General features: G+C 36.8%; 1 protein-coding gene across 1 annotated transcript in view; it reads right to left on the bottom strand.

The window, feature by feature from the left end:
- The window catches only part of SPATA17 (spermatogenesis associated 17), a 119,616-nt gene that overhangs the window by 94,712 nt on the left and 8,544 nt on the right, over positions 1-16,360 (bottom strand). The window contains exons 2-5 of the mRNA XM_023534149.1: positions 15,201-15,290; positions 13,900-13,981; positions 6,104-6,154; positions 354-457 (exon numbers count right to left, since the gene is read on the bottom strand). Coding sequence (XP_023389917.1) covers positions 354-457; positions 6,104-6,154; positions 13,900-13,981; positions 15,201-15,290 — 327 coding nt within the window. The remainder of the gene's footprint in view (positions 1-353; positions 458-6,103; positions 6,155-13,899; positions 13,982-15,200; positions 15,291-16,360) is intronic.

The following is a 16,360-nucleotide window of genomic DNA, read 5'->3' as shown; positions in this document are numbered from 1 at the left end:
CGAATATGTTTCTCAAAATCCATCTGAGGCTAATCATACTTAAGCTTCCATAGCTCATGAAATCATTTTATAGATAAAGTCATCTTAAAAATGAAATTTTACTGAAACTAAACCATTTTGCATAGGACCAAGGCATAATATAATCTAATTTACAGTCAAGAGTACATGATGTTTAAATATGCAAAACAATAAGTTTTAAGGTAAATAGAATCATATATCTCTATCTTATCAGTATATTTCCACCTACGACACCAATGAATTTTAGAAATTATTTCTAAGTATTGTGATGATCGACATCTATTGAGTGCCCCTCCTAAAATTTTCACTAACAGACGAGTGATTCTACCACTCACCTAATTGCATCGTTGGTCTCTGACACAGCTCTCAGGTATGCCTTCAAATAAAAATAATTAAAGCAGTATTTCCGAATCCTATAGCCTCGCCATCGTCTCTGAATCTGTTGGAGTAAATAAAAGGATAAAATATGTGAGTGAACATTTTTAGTGAAAACATTAATAGTTCTTCAAAACGAAGGTAACGATGGATGATAATTCATATCAAATGAAGCCTTAGGCTTTTCCACTAATATTATAGGTAGTTACCACTGTAAATTGTACTCATAGATTATAAAATATTGTAAAAACAGAAACATGCTTATAGATTATCATATGTAAACATGTAAAATTGTTTCGCAAATACTAAATGTGAAATTAACTATTGAAAGCTTAAAAATTTGCTTTACCAATTCTTACCATTTCTACTTCATGACCAAACAGATTTTTTATTATTCATAATCCCTGGCTTGAGGACTGTATTTGGTCTCATTGAAATCAATTTTTCAAATGGGCTTTTAAAATTCAGTGTTATCAAAATCTTTAAACAGAAATGTCTTATATCTTCATGATATTTATATACTTCTTTAATAATAATAGCTAAAATTTATTCACTTGTCATGTGAGAGGCACAATTCTAAGGGTTTGCTTGTATCTACGCATTTAATTTTTAGAACACTCCTATGAGAAACTCTTATCATCTTATTTACAGATGAGAAAACTGCTAAAAAGTGAAGTTATGCAATTTTCCCCAAATTTTACAGTTATTAGTGATAGAGCCAAAAATCAAATTCAGACTTCAGAGAGCTCATTCTCTAAACCGTTGCGATATATAGCAACTGGAGCGAAGTGAACTGAAATTTTCTGTGAACATTTCTGTTGGAAGTATCTGGCTTTTTTTAGATGAGATGATCTCCATGTTAAAAATGAAAAAACTGAGGTTAAGTAACACGATCAAGGTCACATAACCAGTAAAAAAATAAATGGCAGTCCGGATAGAAAGTCAGCTCTGTGTTACTCCCAAGCCCAGACATCTTGAATTTTGCTTAAATTTCCTATTGCTAGCCCAATACTAGTAATGAACTTTTAATTTAAAAAAAAAAAAAAAAGAAAGTACTTTAAAGAGGCAAGATGACTTTTTGATAACATTTCTTAATTTCAAGGTGAGTAGGTTATGACTTCCCCCCCCCAAAAAAAAGCTAGTATGCATGTCCTTCAAAGTAATTAGCACCTCTCAGAAGTGATTGGTATAAAACAATTATTGTCATTGATCAGCTCTGAATAGATCATTTCAAACACAGTCGCTGTGTGCTCAGCAGATTACAGCTTGTTAACTGGTAACTTCCAAATGACCTCTTAAGCTAGTCAAATCGATGATGCATATTCCTCATTAAGTGACATCAAAATATAAGTGGTCTTATAAATAATGTCTATTTTAAGCAGTAAAATAAATGGTAAAAGCTTGCCATATCAAAAGTCATCTGCCCATAGGAAAGATCTTCCCTCCATTGGGTTTACTTTTATTCCATAAAATTCAATAGTAACCTTAATGTTATCAAAAAAGAGAAAAAATAATTTCTCCTCACCTAAAATTAAAATGAAGACACGAACCACAAAGTCACTGATAATAATCTACCTAGTATCAATGCTCTAAATATACATGAGAGCATGCAGGCAGAACTCTTAGTCATAATGATACTTTTATTTATTAGCATGTTCCAACATCCTAGAATACTATACGGCGAACATAGAAAAGTGGGTTTATTAAGTTTTCAGAGAAGATCCTGGATAATTATTACATGTGCAGTTTCTTCTCGTTAATATTGTTTCCCCACTCTACCTGACTTCATACTTCCTTTTTCTACAACTTTTTTAAATCATTTCACGAAGATTTGGCAGTAGTAGTAGGAGGAGGGAAGAAGAAATATTATTTTGCCCGGTAATGAAACATTTAAATACCTGTCCATCATCAGGCAAAAGCTTGGGCTTGTCTAGATGTTCCCTTCCCTCTTATTCCCTACGCTGATGTTTTGGGATGTCTTCTTCGGAGTGAATGAGGCTGTGTCTTATTCATTTTGTCTTCCTAGAACCTCGCCTAGTGTCTAGTGTATAAGAGACCGTCGGGTTTTTTTTGCCTACGTTAGTTTATCTTTTTATCTTTATCTAATTTTGGAGTCATTATTCTAAACATAAATCCTTAATAGTATTATAAATATGAAAAAAAGGACGATAGTTTAGGAGACTAAGATGGATCCTTATATATCTGACACATATTTAACCGTTTTTTAAATTTATACATTTAAAAAAATTTTTATTTTATTAATTTCAAGTATATAGTACATTGCTTAGTCATTTATATAGTTTACTAAACGATCCCCCTAATTGCTCTTTCTCTCCTCTGGCTCTCCACCTAGCCATTACATTAATATGTTTAACGTTTTAATTAAAGCCACCATATAATCTTGTCTTATTTTTTTATATTTTAGACACGAATGGGAAACAGAAGAAAATGGCTAATTGATGTTTTAAGTTGGATTCATTTTTGTAAATTAAAATTTTTATTACATAGGTCCAGAGCTCTAAGAGGAAAGAGCCGGTGAAGTTATGGTTATTTTGCAAATTGGTTGTTTTAGGTGATCTTTAATCTATCGATCCTCTTGTTATTATGGTTTTTATTTTCCTTAAAGCGGGGATGACTACCTAAACTAAAATAGTTTGAGGCAGTAATTTCAAGTTAAATCATAAAAATAACTGCAAATATAAAAGATATAGTTCAGACTCTCCGTGTCCCAGCAGAATATCATTAAGGAAGTATATGTGATTGATCAATAATGTGTGAAAGGTTCCCAAGGTAAAAGAATCCCACCAATCAATTGCATCTGTAGTTCTATAAAACTCTGTAAGCTCTCGAATATTATCATTTTCATCCTCGCAGATCTTTGAAACACAGTAAAAAGTCCGATGTAACGTATTTTTTAATTGAGATCTCCAAAATACTACACACTAGCAGTTCTCAAAATCTACAGTCCTACAATATTGCCCCAGTTGTCCAAGGACAGACAAGCAAATGAGGGCTCGAGATGGACGAGACGACCCAATGGAGGCTTTCCAAAGGCCTCACGAGGAAGCAATCATGCAGAGTTTACCTTTGCTAACGTCCAGCGTCAGCGACAGACTATACAACACTGTCATCATGCTTAGCTTACGGGAGACCAGTATGTTCTCAGAGCTGATACAGGAAGAGAGGTATCGGCGGTTGCAAGAGCAGCCCTAGTTGTGATTTTGTGGGGCTCCTGACATTTTAACAAAGTTAGAGCCCCCTTTCCTTTCCCATTAATGTTTCAGAGTCTCAAACAGCCATGGTGGAGGTGCAAATACACCAAACACACACTCTGGGATGCAAAGTGCAAATGACCGATTCTTTCATAGTTTGCTAAATCCCATACAAAAAATCATTTAAAACTATAGCAAGGATGGTGTTTAATCTAGGGGTTCTGATGACTGACAAAATCCTGATGCTGGCGATAGCCACGGCTTGGATGTTTTCCTATAAGGTGAGGTTTTTTTCTTTGTTTTGCCTTCGCCTTCACAGGATTGCCGGGAAGCTGACTGTCATTGTTTGGTGGGCCCGAGGTGACACCCAATGCTCACTAGCAGTGGAAATGGGGGGGGAGTCATCTCTCCACCAAGCTGTAAAAAGATTGTACCTCTGGATCCAGGCACAGGGAGAGAAATGAGCTGAGCAACTCAATCAGCTCATGAAATTCACATAAGACATTAAAAGCTGTTAAAGCAGAGAGAACTGGGGCGGGGGGCGGGGGGGAAAGTTGGGGGCCAAATTTAAAGGTGATCCACAACGGCGTAGCCAAGACGCTGAAGGAAAAGCAGAACTCGGGTCTGGAGAAAAGTCAACGTAGAGGCCGAAAAGGCAACGAAATCCTGAGGGACAAGAGAGACGGGAGGGAAAGGGTCCAGGAGCCAAGATAAAGATTTACTGGGCCATTTACTGCTTATTAATTAGCTGTCACTGGCCTTGCACCGAATCCCTAACGGGTTTCGCATAGGCATCCGGAGGGTCCTGGCGACAGCTCATACTACAAGAAAAAAAGAAAAACTCCCTTAAACCTGTTATGGGGCTTTGCTCTGGCAAGACCCCGAAGCTCACGCGACCCTCCATTCACACATGAACCACACTGACCACGGACGACCCGACTGCGTCCAGTTCACCCAGCCACGCGGCCTCGTCCGATGTTCAAAAGAGCCTTAGAGACCCTCCAGCAAAGGCTTAAATAGGTTCTAACAAGGGCACTGAGGGACTTCGACAAACATATTTAGAACAAACTACTTTTTTTCACTTCTTGTTTCGAAAAGAGCCAGCATTCATTGATTTAATTCAGGGACATCTACTTAACCACCTCCTGGAAGCCAGGAACCGTGGATAGACTCAGAAGCTAGGATCCAGGCCCCAAGGGACTTACAGTGTGTGTGTGTGGGGGGGGGGGTAGAGGTATGCAAATTAGTAAGAATAATAAAATGTTACAGATTCTATAACAGAACCATGTCAATGGTAAAATAGGGACATAAAAAGAGAGAGTGATCAATACTACATGGGTAGGGGGATCATAAAATCTTTAGAGAGAAGGCGACCCTTTAAAAACTAAATGTAGCAAATGCGGATATAAATATCTATTACATAAAAAAAACGCATACATATAATTTATTCTTCATTATGAAAATGACATCTATTTGGGAATAGATGGGGTAAAAATCAATTTTTAAAATTCCTCTCTTTTTTAGAAATGGTAAATAATCCACTGTCGCTGGAGTATCTGTCTCTGGCTCAGGTAACAAAGCAAAAATATCTACTTCCTCCTCCTGACTTTTGTCCCCTTACACTACTGGAGAACAGAGAGGTGGACAGATAGACACCAGAGATCGTCCTGGAGGCTTCCAGCACACTCACGCCCACAGAGGAAGCACCCTTCCCAAAGCTGTATAAATAATCAAAATAATGTTAATTCACCTGCCTTAGTTCAACACAAGACTTTCAGAAAGTATTTTACTATCTTGTTTTACCCAAAACAAAATCATTAGCGTAAGAACTAAGAGATTAACGGAAGAGAATATAAGGCAACACAGGTTTTAAGAACATGAATGAAATGTGCTTAAGTAACTCCTTCATTTACAGTAGCTTCTCGAGTAAGCTATTACCATATTGTCTGAGACGAAAGAAATACTTTTGTTGAGTCAGTTCCTAAATCTGTGCAAGCTCGCCTCACGATCACTAAATTCAGCTCTCCATTAGGAAAATAACGCACCCAAATGAACACAGAAATGATAGAAATAAAACTCCTAAGCTGGAAACTGGCTTTATTACTGTTAAATCATATGAATAATTTCTAATTGATTTGTATTGGGCAGGAATCTTATATTCCAGAACTGTATTCATCTATTTATCACAATATTCTATATGACATATGGAAAGTAATGCATTGCTTCATTAATATTTACAATCTTTCTCCAGTTATGGCTCAGAGATATTTAACATTCTAAAACATAAGCACTGTTAATTACATGTTTTACATTTTACTCTAATTTTTGATACTGCCAAGATTATTTAGTATAGCTAACTTTTTAACTGTGTGCTCTTTTCTCTCTTTATCATTAGCATATCAATCAAATTTGCATTATTCTGGTTTGCTCATTTTATTAAAAGCGAATTCAAGGCACAATTGACTTTTCATTTGTTTAACAAGTGAAGAAATATTTACCCTGACAGCCATCGCATTGTAGAGATTCATCTTCATAGCATAATATGCTAGCTGTGAATCAAGAAAAAAAAGATGGCATATATTTCAGTTACACAAAGACAGTGCAGCCTATTTTTACATATAAAAGATAGGAATCTTTATACATAATACATAATAAGAGTTCTAGGCTTAGAAAAATGAAATCAAACTTTGTATTGAAGAGATAGGCTTCCTAATACATAATGCAGGCTTAACCAGAAAAATCTATGGTAGTCAAACTAGGAGCTAATGGAGATATATGATCATAAAATGCTCTCCGCTGAGTTTGATAATCAATGGTGCTCTACTGAGAATAGAATAACAAAGCAGAAATATTCACAAGTGCTGGTGACACGTAGTATTGTATGATTTATTCACTGTGGTTCTTTTAGCCAAAACTCACAGAAACATAAAAGGAATTCATATTTCAAGACGTCTGGTTTAATGAAAAATTCAAAGAAACGCTGTCTTCAGTTGAAACCGTTCAAGGATATGGATGCAGTGATGGAGCAAAACTGTGCCTTCCAACCATCTGTACAAGATGTTATGTGCTTAGCTGCCTCCTGAGTAATCCTTGGGAATTTTGTTTCATTTAACATTCATTTTAACACCATAAAATCACAAATACAATGATATCATGTTACAGCAAATCCCCTGATACAGTGAAGACTTCCTAAAGTCTTGGTTTCTCCCAAGTAGAGACACATTTGCCTATTAACTTATCTATATCTCTGTTATAGTAAATAACCATTTAGCAACGTAGCTTATTTCAATGAAAATATTGCTTTAAATACGGCTTCCACATCTGTTCTATCTTTGGATTAAAAATATGAAATTAACATAATTCGTGACAGGACAATAAAGAGTAAAACAGTGAAATACATATTTTTCAGCACAAAATATAGCTTTGGCCATTTTTATTCCATCAGAATTAACTCGAATAATACATAATAGGTAATAGGTGCTTTGTTTCAGGCAAAAATCAGAGATGAGTGCCTTAACCTTTTATATAGGGGTTTTCTTCCCTGCGACACACAGGGATTCATATAAAAGGATTTTACTGTAATTAGTATTGTTTGAATCGCTTGGTCTGATCCAAAGCAAATTGTCTGTGCAGAGCAGCAGGGCTGGATTATTTATCAACAGTCTGCGCAATTAAGAAACAGTTGGCTGCAATATGTTATTTACGAATAAACACGATGATGATACTTCACTTTAAATTCTCTTTCTTTGTTATAGCAATCAAGGCATAATAACTCTCGGTGTTTGAGGTGAACTCAAAATATTTACTTTAAAAGCATATTTTTTCAAGTCATATGGAGGCAGATATAATCATTAAATATTTGTATACATCGGAATCATATTGGCAATTATGTATCTGAAGAAGTTTGGGTTTATAAAAATATATTATTTCTCATCTTTCTCATATTGCCACTCGGTTAGCAGCCGCGAGTATGAGCTTTCAAGCCACAGACCCGAGTTCAATACCCGACACGGCTGTTCTCAGCTGAGTGGCTTTGAAGAAGTTACTTAAGGTCTCCCAGGCTTGATTTGCATCCTTAGAAAATGGGACAAAACATACTTCCTAGGGTTGCTGTGAAGATGAAAATGAGATAAAGTATTCGAGGTGCTTGGGACATAGTTGATGGTCACTATGAAAGGGATTATCACTAGTGCTGTTAAACATTTTGTGACTAGAAGTCCGTAATTTAACTATAAGTGAAAATCCAAAATGTGTCAGAGGTTAAATTTTATTCTAAATGAAGAGGAAGAGAGATACAGTCTTGAAGCCTGAGAATTCTGAATTTTATGGTTAAAAGGTGGAAAAGCACTTTGATTCCAATGTATCAGTCTCAAGTGAACCAGTCATCCATGTTCCATTCGTTCTTAATTCTCCAGCACGTGTGCTTTTGAAAGTACCAAAATAACCATATGTGAGACCTTTCTGAGTAGTACATCTATGTAAACTTGACCAGATCCACTGGCTTTATTTGCTAGATTGAGCAAAACGGAAACAATATTTGCATTAAAGCGATGGCAGTGGAACCGTTAGGAACCACACACATATGGACAACGGATCTGATGAGCCTGGCTGGGCCTTTGTGATTTTCCACATCAGTGTCATCCTCATTTCATAATTTTGAGTATAATCATTAAAATGATTTATTATCAAATAATCACGAGTATTTTGTGCATATGCTTTGCCTTGTTTGCTGGCAACTGATACCAATCTGGTCATTATCAAGAGCTGATTTTTAAAATAACCTTTCTTTTTCCACAAAAAAAAATTGGAAGGCAATTATATTATTTCTCACAGTTACTGCTAATATAATCTTTAAAAGCAGGTGAACCACATTTAAATTAATTTCATAATTACAATGAAAATATGTTAATAAAGTTTCAAATTAACATTAGTAAGTCAGAGTCTAAAGTTATCCAGCCTTTAGTGTTTATTTAAAAGGCAAGATCCTGAAGGGGAAAAATATATTATGCTTTCGTTCTCTGCTCTGACACTAAAGGGTGACATGTGTTGCCCCATTAACTTGTCACTTATTTGGAAGTCCTATTAAGAAATTTATAAAAGAGTTGGACATTTTTTAATCTTTAGAAGAAGTGTTTACTTATCTAATGAAGAGAAAAATGTCTGTAAAAGCAACCATGTCAATCTCATCGGTTTTAAAAATAGTGACTGATAATTTATATATTTTTACTAACCATAAAAAAAAAAACCCTGCTGGTATTTATCATGACAACATATAATGGAATTTCAGAATAGATGGCATCCTTTGACTCATTTAAAGTTAATAAAATTTCTATTATCATTCTTTCAAATACTAAGCAAATAAAAAAAACTTCTAAGGAGCAATAAAATGGTAAGTAGTATATAAATATTATGAACCTTGATTTTCGGCAGTAAAGTAAATGATTTTTATGATTTGAAAACTAATCTATGTTTAATAACAATCTTTATAAATTAAATAGTCCTACCATAGGCTATTAACAACAAGTTTTAATTAAATTCTATTACTATGGTCTCTATACATACATTATTCACTGAATGATCTCAATTTAAAAACATAACATTGAGCTGTTTAGGACTATAGTTAAATATATTTATTTCATGATAATTAATGTAGAATTAATCAGGTATAAAGGGTAGTGCTTATACTTTGCTGCTCTCAGAGTGTGGAGATAAAAAAAAACAGTTTATTTGATATTAAACATAATGTAAACTCTGTAATGGTGAGATACAGTAAAAGAAAAGGAAATTTAAAAGGCTACGATGAAGACAGCTGTCCTGTATCGGCTGTATTGATGAAGTCACTCAAGTAATGCTCATGCTGTAAAAGAGGCCATTGAAAGAATAGTCGACATTCCTCTGGTACTACCACTGACGGGAATGACTATTTTCACTTCACCACCTATGAGATGAAGCAGGGAGTGGTAAGGACAAGCTACACAGAACATCGTACAGGTCAAAAGAGCAGGGTCCAAAAACGATAGGACCATTTGGGTATCTAGTGGGCAGAGCAGGTTGCAGTAAAATGATGGCAAGGGTTCAGCAGGTATGAAATCCACATGCGCTGAGCACACTGAGCACCAGGAGACTACAAATCCATCGCCAACAAGAAAGAAGAATCGATCATATCCCCACTGACAGGAAAAGATTTTTGAGTTGTGAATCCACGGTCCTGGACCCCTGAAGGTGGACAAATCTGGGTTACGTTGTCAGATACAGCAGCGTGGAAGTCTGCGAGAAGGCCTCAAATGAAGAGTGAAATTTTTAAGAAGCAAAAGCAGTAGTCATCCAGGAAGCAAGGAAGAGACAAGTGACCAAAGAAAACTGGAATGGCTCTAATACCGTGGTTTAACGAGGCCACTGTGGTGGAGAACGCATGGTGCTTTCGGACTGGGCCAGCTAGTTGATGTCACTGTGAGAGTTATTTAAAAGCTGGACAGAAATATCCCGGTGCAGAAGAAATTTGAGCAAGGCTGTTTAAAAGGACAGAAGCTGTCTAAAGAGATCCCCGGACTTTTGCCTTTTCCCAGTTCACTTTCTCTTTGACCTATGTCACATTCGAGACTGTGGACAACTCCATTTTCCAAGTTGTCGCCTCTGCTTCCTGTGATATTATGTTTCTGCTTTTCTATTTATTATCTACCTATAATTCCTTTTCCTCTGCCTAAACCCTACTTAATGCATTCCACGGGCCTAACTTCTTGGCCCTCTGCTCTACTGTTCAGGTACTTTTTCCATCAGGTGGAAAATCCTGTCATGTTATGATGTTGGCACTGAAACCTCTATCTCCAGCTATGACTCTTACTCTAAACTCCCATTCCATAGGTCACTTTCATAAGCATTTGCTGAGGGCTAATTAAGGTGTTGCAGACACGCTGCTGAAAGATAGCAGAGTCTCCTTTACAAGATGTCACCACACGGAGGTGTCCTAACATCATCACAAGCTCAAAGAGCTCGAAACGTCTTTTTGTGAGCTTCCCTGAGTGTACCAGTCAGAATGTTTCTTACAAACATCCACGCTTTCGTGATCATTATCAACATTAGTCAGCTTTGTAGAGATAAAAATGCAGCTACCTGAGTAGCTCACAAAACAAAAAGTTTATTTCTTCCTCAGAGTACACGTGGGGTAAGGTTCCCTGGAGCTAAGCTCCACACATCTCCTCCTCATCTTAGCCCAAGAAAAGGAGAAAGAAAAAAGCCTCGTAAAGCTTCACCTTGGGGGTGAGGCCTATGTCCCATCTTCTCACAGTGCACGGTCTAGCACAAAATCAATGGGCTGGGGATGAATCATCCTTTTATGAGGAAGCGGGTTATGAGTAATTTGGGCACATGTTACTGCTAATCACCAGCCATGTCGACCATAGCGGAAGTCTCCCAACTTACCTCTCTGTGAATCGCTCATCGATCAAGCTAGCAGAAATTTCTGCAGGCTGTCTATGTGGCATTCACTGCGATACGTCTGAGGGGTAATAAGTAGAACAGCTGCCATTCAGCAGCTCCCGGTCAAGCGAAGGATATAAACAAACAAATCTATCACAGTGATACGAATGCCTACGTGAAGGGAGCCTGAGCAAGACAGGCCTCGTGTCCGCAGCCCTCGCCATGCCATACGCAGCCTCGGGAGATTAGAGAAGGTTCAGCTTTAAGTAAAGCCCTGAACGATAAGTGGAGTCAGACCAATCGGAGGCAGGCATTGAAGAAGGGCATTCACGGCAAAGGAAAGAGCATTTGCGAAACTCTCGTAGGATACTGCATGTTTGGGCAATGGCAGGTGGTTCGACGTGCCCAGAGTATATTGACACAGGTGCAGCAAGGAGTGAGGGTGGATAAGAGGCCACCGTGAAGACACGAGAAACCCGACACATCACGCCCAAGAGTGTGATCGTTACGACGTGTGCTGTGGTGAGGAGGGCAGCAGGCGTAGCAGTGAAATGACGACGTTTAGACGGGAACCAAGAGACTCTCATGAGGGAAAAGGGGACGGATTTGATGACCAGTAGAAGACAGAGCTTAGCGAGGAGGCGGTGGTGGGGAGTCGAGGATGACTGATGCTCAGGCTTGGATGCGGGTTGAATGGTTGTGCCAGTTACCTGGATAAAGGCATATATAAGGGACATGCATCCCTAGCTTCGTCTCTCTAAAGCCTGAGCGGAGAGAGATTATGCTGGGGCTCGGGGGCTCAGAAGAGAGGCATGGGAAGACAAAGAGAAAGAGAGGCGTTAAGACACAGCACGCCAGGGAAAGAGATGGGCGTGAGATTTCTGAAATGAGGAAATACAGCATCTGCGTTCCCATTGCTGTTGACAAGTAGCTTAAACTCTAGCATGAGCTTGGTGGCAGCTGTGGAGGAGAGGGCTCTAAACACCAGCGTACTAGCTCTGGCAAAAACCCCATTGTCTTATGTGGCCCAGCAGCGATAGGGTCCTCAGAGGATGAACATAGAAGGACCAAAAACGTGGACTTGGACAATGGGCATTTTTTGGATGAGGGCTCCACAAGGCAGGACTCTGCCATGTTGGCAGTACTTCAGTCTCAAAGGGTCTCTCTATATCCCAAAGGAGGAACATCTCCAATAATGCCTACCAGCTCAATCTAGAAAAGTCTTGGAATCAGATCCAACTGGCTTTGAACTTTTCTCCACCTATCGCTAACAGTGTGTCCTTAGGGAAGTGACCATCCCTGAGCCTAATATTCTTCTTCTATAAAATGGTGATTCTATTCATAGGGTTGGTATAAGACATTCTATAGCTGGTAAACACATTATGTAAGTAAAGTGCTTAGCACAATATTTCACTCACATAATCAATCAGTAAATGGAAGCTATTTTAATCTCATTCAATCGTTATTTATTGAGATCCGGTTATACTATTTATTGAATCTTTATGTTTGGCCACTGTAGAGTTTTAAAATCCACCAAAACCAAAGATGACTTTATTCTTTTAATTCAACTGGCTAAAAAGCCGGCTCTTATATCTGCAACAGACTTGCAGTGTTTCTCATTAGCCTCGTTAATCTTTAGGATGGGTTGCCTGATCTAGAAAAACAGTCTTCTGCCTCAGTGACGTTTTAGCCATTTAAAAGAAATTGTTAAATTTTCAAATGATTGCAGATTTACAAGAAATCTGTAAATGGTCCAAAGAACTTCCATCCAGTCTTCACTCAGATTTCCTCACTCAGGTGAAGACATTTGCTGTATCATATTCTCTCTTCTCTCCCTGCACACATTTTTTCTTTGTTCTTTTGGTAACGGAGGTGATGATGTTAAGGCAAGGTGAAATTTAGATAACAAAAATTTGCATAGGACATCAGATATGTTTTATAGGGAAATCACAGCGGTTTTAAACCTACCTGGAAAAGAGAGCCAACGCTTATGAAAGTTTATGGCCACACTTCTGTTTGAATTCTCTAGCTTATTTCATTAAATCTGAATTATCAGGCTTTTCCTCCAAGCAGTCCCTGTACTTTAACACGTTTTAAAATTTTCTCGCTCAACGTGAACTCTTACCAATTAGTTATGGGTTCGTTTTTTCTTTTCCCTCTCTGTATCTTTTAATTTCACTTAGATGCAACTAATCAAGAATAAATAAAGAATAAATTTAAACCATTATGGTAGAAATGGTAACAAATCAAAAAGTTGATGGAGCAGGCCACTAATTAGAAGCCTTCCCATTTTGAATCAAAAAAATAACCTTTTTCTTAATTTGCTAAAACTCAATTGAGGTATAAGTGGGCATGCTGTTGTATACTTCTGCTAGTCTACCAGTGGATACAGATGGTTGTGGTATGCTAAATTTCTCAAGGCGCATCTTCAATACCATTCTCTAGTCAATACTAGAGAATGGTAAGTAACACAAAGAGAAATTGCCTTATTTTTTATATTTTGTAGGATTTGGGGCACTTCAATTGAACTGATGTTTATTGACTGTGCTACGGGCCAAAGAATAGCCTAATGTTGGTGACCCAAAAATGAACAAGCTACAGTATCTACTCAGAAAGAGCTCACCATCTAGAAAGTAGAAAAAATCATTAACAAATAAGTACATATAAATGCATACACTGTAAAAGGTACTTTAACAAAAATAAAATATCTGGTGTAGTTTGGGTATAAAGAAATGAGTCACCAATTGTCCATGGAAAAATCAGAAAAGTCTTCTCAGGTCTCATACTAAAAATTAAATCAATTTTGTTCTCATATAAATATTTACCAAATAATTTAAAAACTACCAATAAATATATGTATATATAAAATAGTATTTACCTTCACAATTAGTTGATAATGTTGTCTTCCTAAGTAACCTCTCCAACATTTTTGAATAATTATTGCTACTCTGTGTAAAAACCTGAGTGAAAAATATACCTGTTAGTACACTTTCACAGAAACAAAGACATTTCTTAAATTTTTGCTTAGAATATACCTTCCTACAATTCAAGCAATCAAATTCAAAGCCCAGTTTCTGTATACTTTTAAAGACTAGAGTAATCATTCTACGTTAGAATTCCTGATTCCTAGAAGTAGAAATAAGGCAGAGACAAGTACTCAGTATTTCTTCTGGGTTTCTGATTAAACAGTTTTTAAAATTTTTAATTACTCTTCAGTACATAACTCTGTAAAATATTTTTATATGTTAACACCATAGAACAGGTCACAGTGACACGTTGAGAAATAAGCCAAGCACTATTTTTTTTTTTTTTTTTTTGAGCCAGGCACGACTGATGTGACTCGCTGTAAGGACGGAGATAATTCTCGAGGTCAGGAAGCAGTTCTCTCTTTCATTCTTTCCTTGATTAGTCTGTCCACGCTAACGTCACGTCAGTCTGAATTCAGAAATGTTCTCCTTGCTGCCGTGTTCCGAGCTGGGACTGTGGCGAGAGGAGGAACGTCACCTTCACACTCTGATCTGCATGTCCGGCTCCTACCGGCTAATATGAGGCGTGTACAGCACAGTCCCCAGCCGCATTCTGAGTCATCACAGAAGAGGCATAGTCTCCCTCCACCTTATGCAAGAAAATGTTTTTTTTTTTGGAATTTAAGGGGGGGCTGAAGGAAAGTTTGAGCACTGAAGAAAACGTGGGAACTGTTAAGGGTCAACTTCAGTTTCTTTGTAATAGGAATGGCCTCATTTCCCTTCATCTACCAACATGTTGAGAGGGTTGGGGGTGGGTGATGGGGGGGGGGTGTGTGTGTGTGTGTGTGTGTGTGTGTGTGTGTGTGTGTGTGTGTGTGTGTGCGTGTTTTCTTTCTTACCGGTCAATGAATTCATTGCTATAACTACAAGTCCAGTCATTTCTTCGAATATGGAATTCGAAGGAAAGAATTTTATCAAGTATGTTTACAATACTGAAGATATTTAGAAGTCAAGAAATAGTCTATAGAAGTTAGTTTTTTGATATGTAAGAAAAGATGACAAAAAAGTTATATTTTTTAAAAAAGACATATAATTTCATTTAATTACAAATAACATAAAAGGTAATTTGAAATGAGCACTACATGCATAAATCACATTCGCTATAAAGCATATTTTATGATGTATCTGATTTTCCATGCCAAAATCAACATACCTGATATATGCCCGAACTCGACATCCTCGAAACCAGCTCTGGATTTTAACTGCTGCATCATACTCTTTTTTTCTAAACACATCCACAGCACTTAAAAAAAAATTAGAGCATTTTGTTAGTCACTAATATAATTATAAAGCGAATCAACCTGTCAGACTTAACCTTTAATGTCTTCCAAAATAATTATAATCAGATGTCATTTTAAATAAAATTAAAATACTAAGTAATGAAAGTATTTCAAAAATCATGCGCTATGTTTTAAAAATTAACCTTTCTCTGAGGGGCCATGTGCTTTCAACAGCTTTACTTTTTAAAATTTTTATAATCACCTACTTTGCAACTAATTAATTTTCAAGAGATTTTATAAGGAAATAAAAAAAAGCAATGTGCTATTTTTTCATTATTTTAAAAACATTATTTGAATTTACTACTTAAATGCTGCTATACATATTATACAAGATTAAAATGATTGAATAATTCACTCAAGGCATCAGTTAAATAAATTGCCTCTAAGTTATACGAGTCCATCACAAAGTAACAATTGTAGATAGAATTCTCAGAAAGTCTATTTTAGTTAAAAGAGGCAGGAGGCAGAAGGCAAGGCCATAAGGCTTATTAAGAGATAAAGACATAAAAAAATTCAGTCTTTAGATTTATTAACTTATATCAAGAAACTGTTTAATCAAGATAGCTCTCTATCTTAATTTTACCAGTCATTACAGTTCACCCCCTCCCCATCCCGCCCCTTTGATAAAGTGATACCGCTTTGGGCAACTTCTGGGGGACCGCAGAGAAATTTCTCTCCTAGAATGCTGGTTGGCACATAATTCACACTTTATGTTTGCTGAATGAATAAAAAATGGCCAGTCATTTATTTCTTACTTGAAAAAAAAATTTCCTTGGGATTTTTTTTTGTTTGGAAGGTTTTTTTTTTTTTGTTGCCATTATATGTTAGATTAAATATATAGATTTCATTAATTTATTATAATTAGAACAAAAACAGAATGGAAAATAAAAACACTTTAACAATAAAATTCTTAGACAATACTATAAAGTTGGCTGAGAAAAGAAAATAGGATTAGCGAATAAGCTGTCAGTGACAAACAGCTGGAAAAACAAGCGGACGGATGACAGTTCTAGATGAGCGAGAAAGAGAGTTG

This window comes from Pteropus vampyrus, unplaced genomic scaffold (assembly GCF_000151845.1).
Source record: "Pteropus vampyrus isolate Shadow unplaced genomic scaffold, Pvam_2.0 Scaffold121, whole genome shotgun sequence".
Lineage (NCBI taxonomy): Eukaryota > Metazoa > Chordata > Mammalia > Chiroptera > Pteropodidae > Pteropus > Pteropus vampyrus.
The sequence above is the reverse complement of the archived record's forward strand: the minus strand, read 5'-3'. Positions and strand labels throughout refer to the sequence as shown.